Here is a 22203-nt window from a genome sequence, read left to right on the forward strand (position 1 = left end):
GAGTTGTAGTTCAGCAAGATGGAAAAGTTATTTCAAAATGGGGATATGGATCAAAATTTTCCCATATGGTGAAGCAGTGAAATAAGCAGAGTGCTTTTCTTAGTGAATTAACAGGCAGATAGATGAACGGCTATAGATGGAAAGTCAGTTTCCTAGGAGATGTATTGGGGTGTCCCCCACTCCCTCCTCCTTGTCAGCTGTAAGAACCCCCCAAAAATAATTGGATTGTTCTCTGTTCCGGTTTTTCCTCGAGGGCACAGCCGGGTTTGAACCCCCAGCAGTCTCAGACCTGTTTTATGATTTCACCACTCCGCAGATGGCCTTTTCACAAGGATCCAAGATGGTGCTCAGTCCTTTGTAGTGCGCGCGTTTCACAACGGAACGCAACCTCCGGATCTTATTCACGTTTTTACACTGCTTCACCGATTGCCGGTACTTCGTGATCCGATAGTTCGTGAAAACAATGTAAAGCAGTGTAAAATCGTGAAAAAGATCCGGAGGTTGCATTCCGCTGTGAAACGCACGCACTACAACGGACTGAGCACCATCTTGGATCTTCGTGAAAAGGACATCTGCGGAGTGGTGAAATCGTAAAACAGGCTTGAGACTGCTGAGAGTTCAAACCCGGCTGTGCCCTCGAGGAAAAACCGGAACAGAGAATCTGGTGAGATCAATCCAATTATTTTTGGGGGGTTCTTCCAGCTGACAAGGAGGAGGGAGTGGGGAACACCCCAATACATCTACTAGGAAATTGACTTTCTATCTATAGCCGTTCATCTATCTGCCTGTTATTTCACTAAGAAAAGCACTCTGATTATTTCACTGCTTCACCATATAGGAAAATTTTGATCCATATCCCCAATTTGAAATAACTTTTCCATCTTGCTGAACTACAACTCACAGCCTTTTTTGTCAATCTACAAGCATACACTACAACCAAGGAACAGTTACTATATATATATATTTTTTAAAGGAAAAGTGATTACCCACCTGGATATAATCAGCAATTGTTTTTATGCATATTTATTCATTGTGTTTCCTGGCCGGCCAGTATTTTAGTAAATAAAGCAATAAATTGTATACTTTTTAACATACTGGTCTCATTATCCACCTTCTATATGTTTTTCCCCATTGTAAATAAGCCAGGTTAAATGAACAATGACAATCACATGACTGCTGTCATGATTATACTGTATTTGATCAGCAGAATTTCTATTCACGTATATTTTGGGACAATATTATTAGATTTGTGACTATGGCTACCATTCTAGGAATCCCCTACTACTTCAGCTGAATTAGGCAGCTACATAAGATGATTTCAAATTGATAAGTGCACACTCAGTTGCTTCAAATCATTTTTACATAGGGGCCTACATATAAAGCTAAGTAAAAAGGAGCATAAATACTCCATCTCAAAGCCAGATATCATCTTGTAAATGCAGCATATCTATAAAGCTGTATATTGTAGTATATTTAGATTGATTTTAGGTGTAAAAAGCAACTGGTGCTTTAAAATTCTGTGTAAAACCCCATTACTGTTTTTTATATATCATTCTGACACTGCTCTTTGCACTGGACTTTTCTTAAAGGGATCCTGTCATCGGATGTTTTTTTTTCAAAATACATCAGTTAATAGTGCTGCTCCAGCAGAATTCTGCACTGAAATCCATTTCTCAAAAGAGCAAACAGATTTTTTTATATTCAATTTTGAAACATGACATGGGGCTAGATATTTTGTCAATTTCCCAGCTGCCCCTGGTCATGTGACTTGTGCCTGCACTTTAGGAGAGAAATGCTTTCTGGCAGGCTGCTGTTTTTCCTTCTCAATGTAACTGAATGTGTCTCAGTGAGACATGGGTTTTTACTATTGAGTGTTGTTCTTAGATCTACCAGGCAGCTGTTATCTTGTGTTAGGAGCTGCTATCTGGTTACCTTCCCATTGTTCTTTTGTTTGGCTGCTGGGGGGAAAAAGGGAGGGGGTGATATCACTCTAACTTGCAGTACAGAAGTAAAGAGTGATTGAAGTTTATCAGAGCACAAGTCACATGACTTTGGGCAGCTGGGAAATTGACAATATGTCTAGCCCCATGTCAGATTTCAAAATTTAACATAAAAAAAAATCTGTTTGCTCTTTTGAGAAATGGATTTCAGTGCAGAATTCTGCTGGAGCAGCACTATTAACTGATTCATTTTGGAAAAAACATGTTCCCATGACAGTATCCCTTTAAGTTCTCCAATTGATTTGAATGAATTATGTCAGGCACGGGGAGGTGTAAAAGAAAAGACACACTTTCATAAACACTGCAACTAATTATTTTAAATAGACGATTTCAAGGATCACAGCTTTATAAATACACTGTTTTTTTTCACAGCTCTTTTACATTGTTTTTCTAATGTAAATATTTTTACACCGCTTTATAAATAGGATCCTCCTCTAAACATTTTACATTACAATTTACTTTGATTTTCTTTCTTTTTTGCACAGCAGCTTCAAAATTCAAACAATAGACTGTGCAGGGAAGGTTTTTACCAACGGTCATACAGCATTGAGTCTCAGAGCTGCTGTACCAAAAGAATGATATTAGGTGTGTAAAACTGCTCTCAACCAAGCAATGCAAAAAAATTTAAATTGCAAAATTTTAAAACAGCAATTTTACATGGTTTTTTTTTTTTTTTTGTTCAGTGTCTTTTTATACCTACACATTTCTGAACATCTCAGAAAATAAGATTATTTACATGTCCCAGCAGAATTGTGTGGAGTCTTTTATTGGCACCGCAGTGCACATTTTTCTTTATGCAGATTGCGATCCACTGCTCTTGTTTAATCCTGTAAAGCTAAGGAGTTGTGAAAATAGTTCAATAGCAGAAGTGTTTTTGGATGTTTTCTAATGAGCACATTCATTAAACAAGTTCTTCATCTAAATGGGAAGATTCCAGAAATGCGATCTAGGATCTAGTGAAGATGTTCGTGGGGAATGATGTGACATACTGGCCAATAGCTCAAGCTCTACTAATTGTCATGATGTCACTTTGTGCCATCGCTGCACTAACCCTCACCCCATTTTATCTATTTTGAAAAGAAAAAAAAACAGTCCATGCTGCATGCACCAGAATGCATTATTTTCTATGCAGCCATGCATCTATATTAATTAAATTGCTAGTTACCCATTAGATTTGTTTTTGTGTCCATTTTGAATGGGGCAACTGGTGACCAGCTTATGCCTGTAAAATGAAACATTTCTAAAATACAAAAGCTACAGCACTGATCATTAGTTCACATAAGCACTAAATAGCTGCACCTATCCCAGTGCAACTGGTGGTTATGTAATGTAATAAAAACTACAAAGTTTGCTCTAGACCTGATAACCCGTAGAAAAAAAACTTGATGTCTGTTTCTTAAAAGGCAAAGGTTGCTTACGGGTTGGGTTGCTCGAAGTTACTAGTTCTGTGCAAAGTTTGTAATGTGTATTACATTGATATTTATATATTTAATAGTCCACATTTAAAGGGATTACTTCATATTTATCTTCACTTCTTAAAACCAGGGGATTGAAGAAGAAATCATATTTATATTGTCTGCATCAGGAATCAGAGCATTTCTTTGGCTAAAAGGTACGAGGGCAGAGGAAGAGATGATCTTATGGGGTGGCCAAAAGGATTATAAACAATGAATATACTACAGGTATGGGACCTGCAGAATGCTCGGGACCTGGGGCTTTCTGGATAATGGATCTTTCCATAATTTAGATCTCCGTACCTTAAGGGGCAGATTTATCAAGGGTCGAATTGAAAATTTTTAAATTAGAATTTCAAGTTTATTTTAGTGTAATTCCACTAGGGAATAGTCCAAATTCGATTCAAGTTTAAACAAAAAATTGAAATTCGAAATGTATCATTTACTGTCCCTTTAAGAATTCGAATTCAACATCTAATTGGTGTTTTAGCCTATGGGGGACCTTCAACAATCAATTTGGAGTCGTGTGGTGGACTTTTGAAAATACATTTTTTTTTTTTGGGTGAAAAAACTCCAATGGAATTTCCGGTCGATCCTATTCACCCGAATTTAAGAAATTCTAATTTTTAAATAAACTTTGATTGGTCATTTTTTTTTCATGAATTTCGAGTTTATGGGAGTTTTTATAAACTCCCATAAACTCTAAATTCGACACATGATAAATATGCCCCTAAGTGTACTAGAAAATCATGTAAACATTAAATAAATCCAATAGGCTGGTTCTGCTTCCAATTAGGATAAATTATATCTTCGTTTGGATCAAGGTGAACAAGGTATTGTTTTATTATTACAGAGAAAAATGAGTCTATGGGACACGGCCTTTCCGCAATTCTGATAAAGTGTTTCCGGATAACAGATCCCATACCTGTACAAATATTTTATGTTTGGCTCTACTTTATATTACAAATCTCTTAAATGTATTTATGGAGAAAAACCCAGAGGAATCCCAAAGCAAATCATTAAAAACAGATCCATCATTCAAAAGGAAGAATGTTTATAGTGGACTTTGTTTAAATACTGGCACCACTAGGTAATCAAAAAAATATCTATGATCAAGCAGGGACAAAGGAAGAGTCATATTCCCCCTATATACAGGTTAGCATGTTTTTATTGTGCAAATACCAATTTAACCATGCACCCAGATAACCCTAATATGCATGCATCTGGTATGCAAATGCAAACTGGTTCATTCTCATGGTACCTTTTGGAATTGCAGCTCCCATTCTCTTGAACTCAGGATTCAGAAGTCTTACACCATCTTCCACTCCTGAGATACTGAGCCCTGGAAAACAGGGACCCTGGTATGGATAAAAATGGCTGCCAGAAGTTTCCACAGAAACCACAGCAGCAAGACAAAAAGAAAAATATCAGCTATTCTTTAGTAGCGGGCAATGTCGGTACAAGCACAGCAGCTTAGTCAGCAAAGGCTGCTTTGGAATGGAAATGCCTCATGGATGGGACTGTTGCTGGATATAATCAGGGTTCTGCAGATGTAGGGTGTTTATATGCAATAGCAGCCATCTGCTAGGGACTGTACAACAATCCCTTCACTGAACCCATACCACGTACAAGGATCCCATTGGGCTTGAACAGCATCATCCGTGGTTGCTCGATCCTCCGAGGGTGTAATAGTTGGTAATGTGTTTAAAGAAATGTTGCAGGAAGCGAAACGTGCTAGTGTTGTTTCTGAAGAGGTGAATTACTGTACAATGATTTCATTGCGCTCACATCAGCAGCTGTATAATATAGAACCAACAACCGAAACTCTAAGAACGAAGGATTTGCACTTAAAGGGCATTCATAGCCAACAACAGCAAATGTCTCTACATACGTAGAGAATGAATGGTTTAATAGTCAGCATACGGTATGCTGTAGCAGAACTCATTGACTAAGTAAATGTTTCTTAGATGCATACAGCCACTGACACTAGCTGGCATAAAGCATAATTGGAAAAAAAAACCCTACTGAGGTACAGATGCTACAGCTGAGAATATATAATTGCTTAAATCTTCCATCAAAACAGATAAACGCTTCATGGCTGCACCACATACTTTTCCAAAATGAAAAGTGGAAGACTGAAACATACTTCAGAATAATCCCAAATGCCTACACCATTCTACTCTGACATGCCTCTCAAACTAATTGCATGTTACCCTTACATTATTTTTAGAATTGATCATCTTTCCCTGCCTTTATACCGGAATCTGGTTTCAAACCATCATAGTATGGCATGCTACAGAAGTTCACAACTACCACAAAATCAAATTCAGCTCTAAATAACAGGTTATGCAGTATATCTATTTCGTTATTCCAGGATCTGATTTCAGTCCAGACAACAGGTTCCTTATCTCTTTCATCCTTTGTCTATCCAGTCTCCAACTCTTTTCTCGTTATCCACAAAACAGAATCCCTATACTACTCTGACAAGCCAATAGGACCTCGTCGCTCACTCTCTATCCTCCCAGTGCCCTTTACCTTTTCTTATATGTTATTCTCTAAATGTTTATCAAAATATTTCCCTCATCACTGAATCTCTTGTACCTTTTTTAGCCCCTTTCCCAAGATTCACGCGCTATGTTGGTCCTTACATCAGGCATCGCTACCCTGGTCACATATGAGTCAGCTTGTTCCCTCTGTCCATTTTTGTCCTAATTATTATAAATTATTCTCTTCCCAAAACACATAATTCAGTGATCAGCTAAGTCACTTGATATAACCAACCTACTTAACCTGATATTCTAAAGCATCTGCTGTGCATCCTTGACCTGCTCGTCTTTAACTTTATACAGCGCTACCCGAGGTAACCCTGAGCCACTTCATTTCTGCTTTAATAAAGGAAAGCTTATTCATTTTAAGTACAGTAAGACAGCTGTGAGCAATGAAATTACTCTACAGAATTTCAACTTGAATTCTTTTTTATTTGGGAAGAAACAGCAGTCATTTACTCATGATAAAGGAATTCTGCGGTAGACACCGCTAAAAATGACAGCAGAACAAGGTGATCCATGAAACCCATGGGGAAGAGATCACAGAACCAGAGGGAGAAGGAGCACCTGACTTCAATACTGTATGTACTATACAATTCACCTTGTGCCTCACATCTGCAAAGGTAATAATTTCAGAATCATAGTTTCAAAGAAATCATTACTTCTAAAAATCTGCCGCAAGAAATAATGACAGGGCCAGTTCTCTCTCTGTCTGCTTAATATGCAAGCTCGTGCAAAGCATTGTGAAAAACAAGTATACAATGAAAAGATCATCACTGTGCAGTCTTGCATGGTGGTTTTTAGGACCCTTTTTTAATCAACTGCTCTCCCAACAGCTTGGCAGCCCGGTGATACATTACATACACAGATGGCACCTTTTATTGCACTGTTTAAAGTCCCCTATCCTGCTATAAGAAGGAAAAGAGGGTGTGATTTTTGCCAAAGCTGAAGATGAGCTACTGTAACTCCCAATAATTCTGCAAGTGACTTGACTTATGTGTATTTTCTGTAGGTGGCATCCCTGATCCTCTTGACCACCATCACTTATCATTTTTCCAAATTCACTTGAAATCCCTACAAGATAATTACTGTAGATCAACAACAGCCTTTCCCAGATAGGGCAAGCTGGAGGATCCATCCAGTACACAGAAAGACAGACAGATGGACAGACCAACTTAGAAGACTGATAAGATATCGCTGAATGATGACGTACATATATACATTTGCAAAGTCTTTTCACTACACTGTGACATTCTTTTCAGGGAAAACAATGAAAATAAAATCCAGAAATAAACTCCTAAATAAATTGTGCCTGGAAATGGTCATCTGCATCTTGTAAATGAATGTATGTTCCCAGATGCTGCTGGAGAGGGTTTCCATGCACCAAACACAATAAACCATCAGCATTAGATGGTGCTTAGGGCAGCCAGAGACTAGGTCATGCCACTACATGGGCCAGACATAAGAAACCTTGGTTTAAGGATCAAGTGACTCGCAGCTGTATGAAGTAAACTGGTTCTCAGATTACAGAAAAATGTTCTCGCTGTCTTACACTTCTCCATCTTTATCCTCTGTTTTATTGCAGCTTTTAAATCTTTAACAATTTGACATTGTGATCATGTTATGATAACTTTTAGGTCAAGTTAGTTTTTATTAATTCATCTCATAAATATATATATACACACACAGGCAGGCAGGGAGATAGCCACGTGTGTCTATATATATATATATATATATATATATATATATATATATATATATATATATATATATATATATATATATATATATATATATATATATATATATATATATATATATATATATACTGTATACATGTATATAATACAATGAATGACATAAAATTAATGTTACATTCTTGTGATAAAATAAGAGATGCTCTTAATATGCTCTGCCTCTTTTTTTTTGGCATCCATTAATAGAAAGTGTTTAACAGGCATGCATAGAAGTATAGGGAAACCATGCAGGGAGAAAGCATGCTTAAGAATTCCATGCCACTTTACAAGGATGGATGAACACCTTTACCTTTGTCTTGCTGCCCATCTTCAGGAGTACGAGATATTTTAAAGGGCAATTTGGGTTTCTGGTGCAGCTCTGTGTTCCCTTAAAAAAATATCATTATCAGTGCAATCTCTACAGACCAGTTTCCACAATATAAGTAACTGTACATACAACGCTGCATGCCTGTATACCAGTGCCCATAGTGCACACATAATTCAAACTATTCAGGTCCAGCACTTCTTACTCAGTTTGGGCAGCTCAGTGTCTACATTTCTGACCTTACCTGTGCAAGTACATATCAATCTCTTCTCTATATTCCATGCTTGGTTTTGCATATATGACTTGAGAGTTTGCAGTTTGTCATAACACAGTGGGTTTTTTTTTCTTTAGGAAATTACAAGTTAATGTCAAACATTGTCAGAACACCCTTCTAAATTAGCTTTATCTAATACAATATTGGATACCACAAATAGTGCTGTTCGTTTATTAAAATAAAAAAACGACAGTATGCCAAATTAGCAATATAATTTGGATGCAGTGAATATCTATTCCTATAACATGATGGGATGTTGCCAGGATAATGTCTTGCTGGTGTAGAAGAGTACTGGGACAGCCTTACTGGTGTCAGTTTATCTAAAAGTAAACATTTTTGTAAAGGAAGACTAGTTCAGAGCCTGTGGTGGGAGGCCCCATTAAAGAGTGCAATCTGAGGAGGTTGATAAGGAGTCCGGTTCAGGCAAAGGCGATCTAGTAAACAGCTATGACTTTAGTAAAGAGGGTGAGGTGTTAAGCAAGGTCACCAAATAAATGAATCTTTGCCCAATTTGGACCAAATCAGGCTGATCTGATCATTTGGCAGTCAGGTCAATGATCGGATCATAATGGAGATTTAGGCACAGCCATTGAGAGAGGACTGCATCAACGCACCACCCAAGAGGATTTTCAGACCCGCTCAATTGCTATATGCCAGAAATCTATTGGAGAAGCAGTCAGTGACGGCCCATATGGGCAGCTATGCTCTGAATTGGCAGCTTATATCTGCCCTTGTATGGCCACCTTAACTCTCTGGAGTAAGATCTTTATACTGAAATTTCCTGTACCAGTAGAACTTTATGGAGAAGCTTTCACCGTCCTGAAGTCAGATATTATTATTATGATGCTCCTTTCACCAACAGTGTTCAGTCACTTTGATGTAACTGTTGGTCAGCATTTACTCTCTATCTTTGAGTGCAAGACTCTATGATGCTCTGTCTCTGAGGTCAGACAGGCCCAGATTCGTGAAAAGGCCATCTAGGCCCGGGCCTAGGGCGGCAGGATTTTAGGGGGGCAGCATGCTGCCCAACCTCATAGCATGCTGCCCAACCTCATCGACAATAATTTTTTAAATTCCCATGCGCCAATCCCCATTGCTTCAGTCCAGATGATGAAAATTTGCACGAATAAAGGGGAGGGAAGAGGGGCCACGAACGCAGGCCTAGGAGAGCCCACTACGTAAATCCGGCCCTGAGGTCAGATCACTGGATGGGAATTTTCTCCAGAGTTAGTTCCAATGACTTTATCTATGGGCAGAGTATTTCGGTCTCAGGTTATGTCTCTTAATGTCTTCAACTGTGTCTGTGGTATATGCAGGGCCGCCATCAGGGGGGGACAGGGGGGACAAGCGTACCGGGCCCGGGCATGAAGGGGGGCCCGGCAGCGCTGCATTTTTTTGAAGATCCGGGCCCCCCTTACGAGCGCCCGAGCCGTACATCTTGCCTCTTCAGTGCCGAATGCGGAAGTGCCGAAAAGCCGAAGCCGATGCGACGAAAAGACCCCAAGTCACGGAAAAAGCCGAAGTCCCGAAGTCACGAAGCGCCGAAAAGACCCGAAGTCACGAAAACAGCCGAAGCCGAAGTCCTGAAGCAGCGCAAAGACCCGAAGTCACGAAAACAGCCGAAGCCGAAGTCCTGAAGCGGTGAAAAGACCCGAAGTCACGAAAGGAGGCGAAGTTGAAGTACTGAAGCCATGAGTTCAATTCTACTGAACACCAGTTTGTGTTTTTTTTTTTTTAATCCCCTGGCCACCAATGTATTATTTTAATATTCTATAGGCCCCTGCCACCAATCTTTTTTTTAAAACTTTTGTTTTTGGGGCCCCAATTTTTTTTTTAACTCGTAAGGGGCCCCTTGCCACCATTGTTTTTTTTTGGGTTTTTTTTTAAAAAAAAAAATTAATTTTCTTTTTGGTGGCCCCAAATTTTTTTAACTTGTAAGGGGGGCCCCTGCCACCAGTTTTTTTTTTTTTTCAAAAAAAAATTATTTTTTTTTAAATTTTTTTGGGGCCCCAATTTGTTTTTAACTTGTAAGGGGCCCCTGCCACCATTTTTTTTTTTTTCAAAAAAATTTTTTTTTCTCCAAATTTTTTTTTTGGGGCCCCAATTTGTTTTTAACTTATAAGGGGGCCCCTGCCGCCAATGTTTAATTTTTTTTTTCAAAAAAAAATTAATTTTTTTTCAAATTTTTTTTTGGGGCCCCAATTTGTTTTTAACTTATAAGGGGGCCCCTGCCGCCAATGTTTTTTTGTTTTTTTCAAAAAAAAATTAATTTTTTTTCAAATTTTTTTTTGGGGCCCCAATTTGTTTTTAACTTAGAAGGGGGCCCCTGCCACCAATGTTTGTTTATTTTTTAGTTTTTTTTACATTTTTTTTGTTGGGGCCCCAAGTTTTTTTTAACAGGGGGCCCCTGCCACCAATGTTTTTAAAAAAAAAAAATTTTAATTTTTTTTTTTTTGGGGCCCCAATTTTTTTATAAGGGGGCCCTGACCATCAATAGCTTTTTACAACTTGTGTGGGGGGGGTTACTTTTTTAGCGCTGATGTCTGTGTGGTCTTTTAACTGCGATGTGGGCGGGATATGGGGCGGAGCTTGGTCGTCAGTGTGGGCGGGGCCCAGGGGGCCCCAAAAATTTTGTTGTACGGGGCCCCGTGATTTCTAATGGCGGCCCTGGGTATATGTATTCTTTGCTACTTTAATACTTTCATGGGTGGATATTCTGCTTTTCATATTTTCCATGGATATTCAGGATAGTGTGTGGCATTAGCATGCACAGAATCATGAATCTAATACCCCCCACTTTAATATGCCCATTTTAGCTAGCAAGACAACCAAACATTTTCAAACCTCATTACATTCTGCCTTAACATGGAATGTCATTGATGTATGCTTGAAGTGAAACAGCAGTGTACCAATACTGTAGTCCATTCTATTATAAGGAATCCCAAACTATCCATGAGCTCGTAGTTCTTTTAGATCTGCCCTTAGATTTTTTTTTAAAAAACCAAACTCAGAAAACATTAACTTTTTATTTTCTATGAGCATGCAGTGGTACAGGTTTCTGTCTGAGTGGAAAATAACGTTTCAAAATCCTGGAGCCATCTTTGTTGATTTATGTGCCCTGCTAGCTGGAATGTCCTGCAGCAATATAAGCATTGGAGCGTATTGTGCAGCTGATGTAAGTGACCACTGGAGGAGGGGAACTCGAGTATAAAACTTGCCAGCAATATGAACCTAAGGCAGTAGAAACAGTATAGCTATTTCCTACAACAAAATAAATACAGAGATATTCTGCAAGAAAGAAAAAAACCTTCAGTCAAGCAAGTCGACATTTTCTATTTATTCTAATGGGGGATTATTTATCAAAGTTCATATTTATCTTAATATTTTCTGAAAAAAACTCAGACCAAATTCGCACAGGTTTTTTGGGCTTATTTATTAATACACTTTCCCGAAAAAATTTTGTGGGAAAAAATCCAAAAAAACCCCAATTTTTTCGGCTCTTTCATCCGATTTTCACGTTTTTTTTCATCCGAAAACAAATATTTTTTTTATAATTATGCCTGAAAACTTCAGTGTATTGCCAAAAACCCAGCGCACGTAAAAAAAATCATTGGGACTTCTCCCATTGACTTATATGCAACCTCGACAGGTCTGAGATGCCGGATTTTCAGACTCTGACTTTTCCATCCTCTGGGTTTAATAAATTCGTGATTTTTTTTTTGAAAAAGTTAGATTTTATAAAAAAAACAAAAACCCCCTTGATGTTTGGACCTTCAAAGGACCATACCAGGAGAAGCTTCCGTCTCCCTATTTGCCTGTTTAGCTTAAGAAATAACAAGGACCATATATTTCCCATGCAAAGGAGAAAATACAGCATTCTTTATGGGACAATTTTAACTGACCTGGAGTAGGAAAGATGGTCTGCTTGTTAGGAGACATGTAAGGGGGTTATTTATCAAGGTCCGAATTTATCTCAGTATTTCTGATATCCAACTCAGTGCAACTCCGAATTCCCAAATGGACCTTATTTATGAAGAAAAAAGCCCGAAAAAATAGGGTCGTCAAAACTCCAAAAACTTAGGATCTTTCCCCGAAAACTCAGAATTTTTCGGAGTTTTCCTGCACACTATGGATTTTTCTGAGTTTTTTGCGCCGAAACATCGAAATCGGATATCAGTACGGTTATCAGTGCAGACACCGGGACCTTCCCCATTGACTTATACAGGACCTCGAGAGCTTTTAGATGCCGAGGTTTCAGATTTGGAGTTTTTAGACGATCAGACTTTAATAAATCTCCAAAAACTTTGAGGTTTGGATATTCAGAGCTTGATAAATAACCCCCTAAGTATTCTGTACACAGAATATTTCAGACAGCGAGTCCTGACCCTGTAAAGTATGCATTATACAACAGTGCATCGACCGAGATTGATTTAACACTTTGTTACCTACATAATTGTTATTACACAAAGCACATTGTCTTACCCCAACCTTGTTCCCTAACTTTCAGTTGTATGCTCATGTGTCATCTTGAATTCTTATTTGATTTAATTCAAATACCCGGGATCTCACAAAATGCCCAGGCACTGCATTCCCACCTTAATCTATTAATTCCACAAAGTGTAAGCTGCTCCTGCCGCACACTAATAAAAAAAATGCAAACAGCAATGTGTGTGTGTGTGTGTGTGATCCGAAAGAGTTATTCTAACTTCTCTGCAGGTTTCCCAACACAACGGAATATCAGAACCTGCTGAGATCCGTCTGCTGTTGCCAATGCATCGTCTTTTGTACAGAGCTCTGATTGATTCAGTGCTAATTATGACAATTATCCCTCAATCCACAGGCTTTTCAATGATCTATGCAGGTGTCCCTATTATTAATGCTGCCCCTGTGGCTTTGCATATGAAAGATCAGCAGAGATTGCTAACTCTGTATTGAAGAGCTTGAAGATGATATGAACTTATTTGTTACGTATCATTAAAGCAAAGAAATTCTTGCCATGCCAGGTGGCTAAAGTAGATCTTTGAAAGAATGGCTCAAACACATATGCAACCAGTGTGGGACTGGCCCACATGGATACCAGGAAAACTCCCGGTGGGCCCAGGTGTCTGTGGGCCTCTTGCTTCAATCCATTTGGCCTATTTCATGGTCATTCCCTATTTCTTTATTGTAACAAAGAGGCTTAATAATGGAAGAATAGAGTATAGTATGTAGAGAAAAGAGACTAGGAGAATAAAGAGGTTGAGTGAGGAGAGGAGGTATAATAGTTTGGAAAGTGGGCCCTCAGCCTAAGGTTTTCTGGTGGGCCCTTGGCATCCCAATCTGACACTGTATGCAACTAAATTGTATAAGCAATGAAATTAGGTGGACATATTGCACCATGTTTGGATTAGGGATGCACCAAATCCAGGGTTCAGTTCGGGATTCAGCCTTTTTCAGGAGGATTTGGTCCAAACCTTCTGCCTGGCCAAACTGAATCCTAATTTGCATATGCAAATTAGGGGCAGGGAGGGAAATCGCTGGACTTTTTGTCACAAAACAAGGAAGTAAAAAGAAATTTCCCCTTCTCACCCCTAATAAATTAGGATTCAGTACGGTATTCGACCAAATCTTTCAAGAAGGATTCGTGGGGTTCAGCCGAATCCAAAATAGTAGATTCGGTGCATTCCTAGTTTGGATAGCACAATGGTTGGCAGATAAATGTACTGTTATTCTGGAAATATGGCATGCAAGCCTTGTGAAAACATGACTACCCAGAAAACAGTAATTCAGTAAAATAGCTGATAATATGGTTGCCTCCAAAGGTTGCGTGGTCACTACCTTATAACAGCATACTTACATCTATCTTCCTTTTAACATTACTATTGCTGCTTGCAAGTATTGTACTCCTGGACTTCATAATGCAATGGAAAAAGTTAAAACTCCATTATCCACATTTTGGTCCCTAATGGGACCTTTCTAAACACTTGATAATGTCAATTTTGTTGGTCTGGAACCAAGATGTTGCTCGTTTACTGGTGTTTGGGTCTGATGTAATAATAATAACAGCCCACCCATGTCGGGTAATTGTCTGTATAAAGGAACAAATAATGGAATATAAAATGTCAATGAAACCTCCCAGGTCCCCGATACACAAAGACAAACCTAAGCCAGGTAGGTGTGAAAGGGTTAATGGTGATCTGGTAAGGTAACAAAGTGGTGGTCATGTCATGTCAAGGACCTCTAATGTGAGGTAGAATTTTAGCTACAAACTGCACGTACTCACTGTCTACAGTTGATAGAGACAGATCACAAGGCTTGCACCATTCGTACCCTGGAAACCGTTAAGATTGGAAACCTATATCCCAGAACCTGTCCACTTGTCCTGGTATCAGAAGTGTTTTGATCATTTATGGAAATCATTGTACCCCTTTTTCTTATGGTAAATATCCAGCAAAGGGTATATAAGCTTGGACAGGTGTGATGTTTAAAGCTCTCCTTGTCATACTTGCCAAGTGGGACATTGTGACAAGCTTCCCAAGATTCCAATGTTTTGTCTAATAATTAATTAAGTAATTCTAAAGAACTTTCCTTGTCGTGGAGTCTTGCTTAATAATAAGGTTCTGGTAAGCAAATTACCAACAGGTCGTTGTCTTGTTGAAACACCTATTTCAAAGGCATTTCCTATTCGGCATAAGGCAACATGACCTCTAAGTATTTTGATGTATTGAAACTGATCCAGGGATCATGGATCAGTTTCAATACATCAAAATACTTAAAAGAGGTCATGTTGCCTTATGCCGAAGAGGAAATGCCTTTGAAATAGGTGTTTATGTGATAAATAGTGAGTGAAATTTTTCACCAATTTTCTCAGCGAAGATGACGCCCATAATCTCTAATGGGTGAAAAAATTTGCCGTGTGTCAAAATTGTTTGTCGCGCATCAAAAAAAAAATTGTCGCCCTTAGATTTCAGCAAATTTTTGCCGTTTTGCAACTTTTCGACGAAACGGGTTAGATTCTCCCATCACTAGTCCCAACACCATAGTCTCAAAAAAATATCCCCATATCATGGGGGTTGACTAACAAACTATCCCCCCCCCTAAACCCCAAATCTTGCTTTCATCTGTCCACAAAATGTTGCGCTATTTCTCTTTAGGCCAGTCAACGTTCTTTAGCAAATTATAACCTCTTCGGTACGTCTTTTTTTTAACAATTGGACTTTGCGGGGGCTTCTTGCGGATAGCTTGGCTTCAATAGGAGTCTTCTAATTGTAACAGTTCTCACAGGTCATTTTAGACCTTCATTGATCTTTCTGGAGCTGATCATTGGCCACGTCTTTGCCATTTTGGCTATTCTTCTATCCATTCAAATGGTAGTTTTCCATTTTCTTCCAAGTCTTTCAGGTTTTGGTTGCCATTTTTAGGCATTTGAGATCATTTTAGCTGAGCAGCCTATCATTTTCTGCACCTCTTTATAGGTTTTCCCCTCCCCTCTTCAATCAACTTTTTAATCAAAGTATGCTGTTCTTCTGAACAATGTCTGAAATGATCCATTTTACTCAGATTTCAGAGAGAAATGCACTATAATCAGCATGCACAACATTTGCTGCCTTCCTTCCATAAATTAGGGCCGTCATTGACACCTGTTTTTTCCCCAGAATGAATGACCTCACTAATTGAACTCTACACTGCCATTATTTGGAACAATCTATTATTATTTTGAACACTGCTATTATTTGGAACAAGCCTCAATTAATTATTCAATTACACAGAATCAGCAGCATGTCATGTCTGTTGGGTCTGTTTGCTTTCTATTACTCTACTACAGCTACTAGTAAATTATTTGCCATGTAGAAACATAATTTCTACCAAAAACAGTGATTGATCAGGTTAGTAATGTCGGACTGCTATTATTCTGAACACAACTATAACTATGTACTTATAAACGGCAGTTAGTCTCTATGCTGAGCCTGGTCTTCCCCAATAGGTCAGATGTAATAAACCATTAACTTTTCAAGGATCCATTAAATAGACTTGCATTTGCTTTCAAAATCCTTCACCACAAGCCCAGTAATATGTGTTTGTAACTCGCCCGAAGCGCCAGTCTCAAGTTTAGAAAATGAAACACAGTCTTTTTCTGGTGGCAGCGTTTAATCTCAGGATTAACTGAAAGTTCACAGTCTGCCTTGAAAAGCTTATCAGCTTCCAAAGGCTTTTCCCAGACAGAGAAAAGAGCTTGGTTTGATTGCAGTAATTGTATTTAGCTTGCTCAGATCACAGGTACAGGACAATGATACCTTGGAGCAGAAGCAGGTGGCAGCAGGAACAATTTTCTGCATTCTTATGGGCAACATTATTGAAGCATGATAAATAAGATTTACCTTTTCACTGCAAACAGCAGCTCACTGCAGGTATACTTACAAGTACAGTATAAATATTCACGTGATACTAACCCAAGAGATTTCTCATCTCTTACAACAGAAAGAAATTATTAAAGTGTCAGATAAGACTGATATAAGACACATATCACACTGGATCGTATCCGTCTTTGTGCAGCACGTTGGATCTCACCGAAATTGCCGGTGGAGTTCCTCCCTAATTTTGCACCAGCTGCTCTACCAAAAATTGGACTCTGGATGTTTAAGTGTCCTTAAATAATCAGTTAGCTATTCATGGACACAACTGGAAATTAATTTGTAAAGGCTACATGCTGATAATGTTGTTGGGCATATGTACAGTAGAAGCAGCCAGTGCCGGGCCAGCCCGGGATGGCGCCCCAGGCAGCCTGGGTAGTCCGAGCGGCCAGCAATCGTGTGCGCATGCGCAGAAAAACGCACACATGCGCGTGCACGAGAGGCTGCGCGTGCATGCACAACAACCACCCTGCTTGGCGAAAACAAGATTCAGCGCATAAAGGAGGACATCGCACACCAGGCAGAGCGGCAATCAGGGACCGGACTAGGGGGTAGGAGAGGCAGATAAAGTGCGTGCCTGGCGCCCCTCCAGCTATGCACTCTAGGCATGTGCCTACAATTTTGATAATTGGATTTGGCTTTGGGCATTTGGTCATGTTTTTAGATTATTATTTAGATTTTTGGTATATAACCCCCTTAATGTCAGTGCTGACATTCTCCCCTTGAGAACCACAGACTCATCCAGCATCTTTGACACCCGCCACCAACACATAAAACCTTAAAGGGGACTGGTCATCCACACATGAAAATCTGTATAAAAACAGTCCTTTTAAAATTAATCATGAAACCCAAATTCTTTTTTTGTTAAAACAACCATACAGGTTATAAACTTGCTTAAAACTCTCAGCTGTCAATCATATATTGCCTGCCCCTCCTCTATGCCTTAGGCATAGATGCAGGGCAGGCAATTACTTTCACTCTCCATTCTGCAATTTCAAGATGTCACTGCACTCCTTAAATTAATTGTGTAGCCAGAACAAGGACATGGGCATCAGGGGCCCCATTTTGGTGCATAAACAAGATTTTGGCTTGATTTGGCAAGATTTTAGCTTGCCTTAATAACAGTGTCCCCAAAATGGCTGCTGCCTGCTTGATTTGAGTGTGATTAACAAGACTAAAAGAAATAAGATTAAAATCATGTATATAGTATAAGTGAAGTTTATTTTGCTTGACTAACATCAAAAAACAGGATTTGAAAGTATTTTTTTAGGGTTACAGGTCCCCTTTAATCTGGCTCAATCATAGATTCACATTAATTAGGACTGTGCAACCTGTGTCCCCTCTCACATCCACCCACAACTCATGCTATAAGGGATGCTGGAAGTTCTGGAACATCTAGATCTGCGGTTGCACATTACTGACATATCATCTTAGTATTATACTTCCTTTATATCCACAAGCTATAGCCTGTATTTAATCATTGCCTATCTCTTTGACAGGAATATTCCAGAGGCACACAGGGGTTTTCCCAGAACCCTTTTATACCATAAGGACCTTGAGGGGGACTATGGGAACAGCAGAAGCCTCTAAAAGTATAGTTACTATTGTTAAATTTCAGTTCTATTGTTTAGTCACTTCTATATCCCCATAACTTAAGAATTTGCACTGTAACCAATGGACTGCTGTGCTATACACATAAAGCCTCGAAAGGGGTTAATATTCAAATGTTTGATAACAGTGTCATCTGCACATTAACTGTAATAATTCTCTGGTAAAAAAATATGTGGTGAGTGTCAGTGGAATGTTATTGGATATTCCCTAATTCCAGTAAAAACTGACAGATTTGACGGATGCTGAGATGAAGGCGCATCCCACTCTGCCAGAAGAAGGGAGGGCGGGTGACTGTGCAGATGGGGATTTATCTTGAAATATTGCTTTTGTAATTTACACCCAGCACCTCCCAGCATTGTAATTTTACTCTTTCTTATAGTATCTAGACAATGAAACAAACTGGGCTTTTGCCAGGATGACACTATGCAAAGTGGGGGGTACAGATATTGATTTATTGCTATATCATATCATAAGGCCAGTGGTATGGAATCTGTGTTTTTTAGTCCAGGTTGGCATGTTAAGGGTCAGTCCACAAGAGCAGATTCAGGGAGATTAGTCGCCCAGTGATAAATCGCCTCTTCTTCAGGGTGACAACCTCCCCGAACTGCCTTCCCCCTGCCCTCCACCGGCTAAAATGAAAATGGCCTGCGGCAATGCACATGAAGTCGCCCGAAGTAGCCTCACGATGGCAGGGGGGAGTCAGTTTGGGGAGATTGTCACCTGAAGAAGAGGCGATTTGTCGCTGGGGTGACTAATCTCTCCGAAACTGCTCATGTGGACTGACCCTAAAGCAGTGGCGGAACTACCGGGGGAGCAGGGGATGCGAGCGGGCCAGGGCCTGCACCCCCTATGGGCCCACCGGCAGCCCGCGCACCATTGAAAATGTGGGCCGTACGGAGGGGGGCGGGGCACGGCTGCGCATCACACACCAGGGCCCGCCCCCCTCTAGGAACGCTACTGCCCTAAAGGGTAAACTTGGGGACGAAGAGCATGCTTGGGTGAGTTTAATTTCTTCAAATCTCTAAAACGCCTCTCCCCCCAATAAAAGCATTATAAAGCGGTCTTCTTAATGGGGTAAGGGATTGTTACACGAGGGCCGAGGGGAAGATCGAAGGTGTAAAATTAGACAGTGTAACAGAGGTCCCTGCTGTATTATGAATTTGGAGACATATTATTTGCTACATTGTAACTATAAAGCACCATATGACTGTATAACTTCTTCCCTCTGCTCTACTCAAAATATATAACCCCTTCTGTGTCATACACTGGGATGTACAAGACCAATGAATCAAAGCTTTTGGGGGTTTTTTTTGTACTAGCACAACAAATCTGTAACAAGTAAAATATTTAAATAATGTTAACCTTAATAATAGAAAATCATTTAATTATGTGTTCTGAATTAAACAAACCGCGCATTAAAGGGACAGTATACACCCCTTTTCAACATAAACTGAATGAATAGGGCTTATGCTGAACATACGTTTTGCTTATTGTTTTTTGTTATTTCTGGCACAAAACAAAGGAGCTGATGAAACTAATTACCAGCCCACTGAGAAGCCCCTGATAATAAGGGGTTATTTATCAAAGTTTGAATTTTGGGCTTATTTATTAATATACTTTCCCAAAAATTTTGTTTGCGGGAAAAAAATCCGAAATAAAAACGTGAAATCAGATTCACATTTTTTCAGATTTTTCATCTGATTTTCACCCGAAAACTCAGAATTTTGCCAAAAACCCAAAATCATTGGGACTCCCATTTACTTATATGTAACCTTGACAGGTCTGAGATGCCAGATTTTCAGATTCTGACTTTTCCCATCCTCGGGGTTTGATAAATTTTATAAAAAAAATAATCAAATTTTTCGTGATTTCTGCATTCGTTGTTTAGTAAATAACCCCCTAAGTGTTCAAAGGCTGCTGCTTAGAGAAGGGACAGGTCTGTTTGTTCAAAAGTAGATACTGAGCTCTGAACCAATTGCCCTGTTAACAAAGGAAGGGGGAGGTGAATTCAGTAAACAGAGTTCAACTTTCAAATTAGTGCTATATAATGGCAAAAAAAGTGGGTTGTCAAAAAGCAAAGGGCAAAGACACACAGCTACACATTTTCCTTACAATGCAACTTGCTCGCCTGTATTTCATTAAAGGAGAATTCAACCCTTTAAGAAAAAAAACCCTTTGAATTCACTTTTAGTATGTTATAAAATGGTCAGTTCTAAGCAACTAAGCAATCTGTCTTCGTTATTTATTTTATATCGTTTTTGAATTATTTGCCTTCTTCCTCTGACTCTTTCCAGCTTTCAAATGAGGGTCACTGACCCTATCTAAAAACAAATGCTCTGCAAGGCTACAAATTTATTGCTATTACTAATTTTCATTACTCATCTGTCTGTTCAGGCCCTCCCCTATTCATAATCCGGTCACTTATTTAAACCAATAGAAAGCTGAAAATGCAAACTGGAGAGCTACTGGATAAAAAGCTGAATAATTCGCAAACCATAAATACAAAATTAAACCAGTTGGAAATTGTCTTAGAATATCACTACCTACAACAGACAAATCTTGGTGATGGTGGAAGCAGTGATTTTTTTCATCATTGCACAGTCACAGACTGTTATGCCCAAGCAGTGACACTATAGACTGGTATTAAACTGATATGCCCCGGTATACAGTGTGATTAGTAATTATACAAAAAATATTTTATTAGTTTACAAACAGCTCCAGATGTGGTATCCAAACTGCTAGACTTGTTAATCTAATGTTCTGACAGACTTTCAGGGTACATGAATGAAAGAGAGATATTCTGGCAGTTACCTCCAGGGTAATGTTCATTGACTGACCAGTTGTTCACTTGCAGAGTAGCATTCCCTCCATTTCGCGTGTATTTCACCACGTGGTAGTTACCATCATTGACCGGGGCGCTCTCCTCCCGTATTGAGATGTCTTGTGACCCAATGTTAAAGGTCACACCAATCTTACCTTGCACCTGTACAGAAAAGGCAACAAATCCATAAAAGCATAATGACTGGTTATTCATTTATAGACAGCTCATTGATTCGGTCATTCTTAATGAGTTTAAGAAAGGCAATTCACACACATAACAGTTGTAACCTAACTAACTGCATACCATTTACACCTAATGAACCCAGCAAGCACTAATATAGGGGTAAATTTACTAAGTGGCGAAAATGCGCCAACGACGGCTTTGTACCCATCAGTACCCATCTCCAGGTGAAAATTCGCTCAGACAACGCTAATTTACTAAAATGTGAGGTTGCATCCAGGGCGCCCTAACACTAACGAATTTTCCCTAGCATTACTTCCGCAATCAAAGCGAAGATGCGATCGCGTTCAATTATGCCTAGAGCAACTTCGTTAGAGGTCTTCGCTCAGGCTAATTTGCATATGGTGGGAAATTTAAAGTTGAATGGACGTATATGTTGCAGCAAATACATTACACTACACGTCCAGGAAACCTTAATAAAGAAAATAGAGTTGTTATAATGCCCTACACATGAGCCCCCTGTATAGTTTCTGTTCCATATGTTAGAAAATGTATGGGGGAACCCGGTTACCCGAAAAAAATTTTAAGGACATTTGCAGGCTATCACTCTGAAACGCCAGCGTTTTTTGGACTTGGAAATGTTTTCCACTAAAAATATGATGTAAGTAACAGAAGATTGAGGAAGATCTATGCACTCCAATGCACTTCGCCTGGTCTGAGCTGGCGAAAGAGGTGACGTTCAGTAAAATCCGCATCTTAGTGAATTTGCGGAGTAATGTCCATTCGCCAGAGTGAAAATTCTCAGAGTGCGAATGAGTGGTAGCGTCTGTCTCTTTAGCTAGCAAAGTTACGCCAGCGCCCATTAG

At 39.3% G+C, this 22203-nt stretch overlaps 1 protein-coding gene across 16 annotated transcripts in view; it reads right to left on the bottom strand.

The window, feature by feature from the left end:
• The window catches only part of LOC108699836 (neurexin-3), a 337779-nt gene that overhangs the window by 37072 nt on the left and 278504 nt on the right, over window positions 1-22203 (bottom strand). For 8 of the 16 annotated variants that reach the window (XR_005963885.1, XR_005963884.1, XM_041575094.1 and 5 more), the window contains 4 exons: window positions 21148-21319; window positions 8047-8124; window positions 4716-4796; window positions 3166-3222 (listed from right to left, as the gene is read on the bottom strand). Coding sequence is in view for 13 of the 16 variants with exons in the window: in XM_041575094.1 (XP_041431028.1) it covers window positions 3166-3222; window positions 4716-4796; window positions 8047-8124; window positions 21148-21319 (388 nt within the window). In the remaining 3 variants the exon portion in view is untranslated. The remainder of the gene's footprint in view (window positions 1-3165; window positions 3223-4715; window positions 4797-8046; window positions 8125-21147; window positions 21320-22203) is intronic. The other 8 variants (XR_005963886.1, XM_041575097.1, XM_041575090.1 and 5 more) reach the window with 3 other exon arrangements.

The sequence above is a fragment of the Xenopus laevis genome, chromosome 8S, assembly GCF_017654675.1.
Source record: "Xenopus laevis strain J_2021 chromosome 8S, Xenopus_laevis_v10.1, whole genome shotgun sequence".
Classification (NCBI taxonomy): domain Eukaryota; kingdom Metazoa; phylum Chordata; class Amphibia; order Anura; family Pipidae; genus Xenopus; species Xenopus laevis.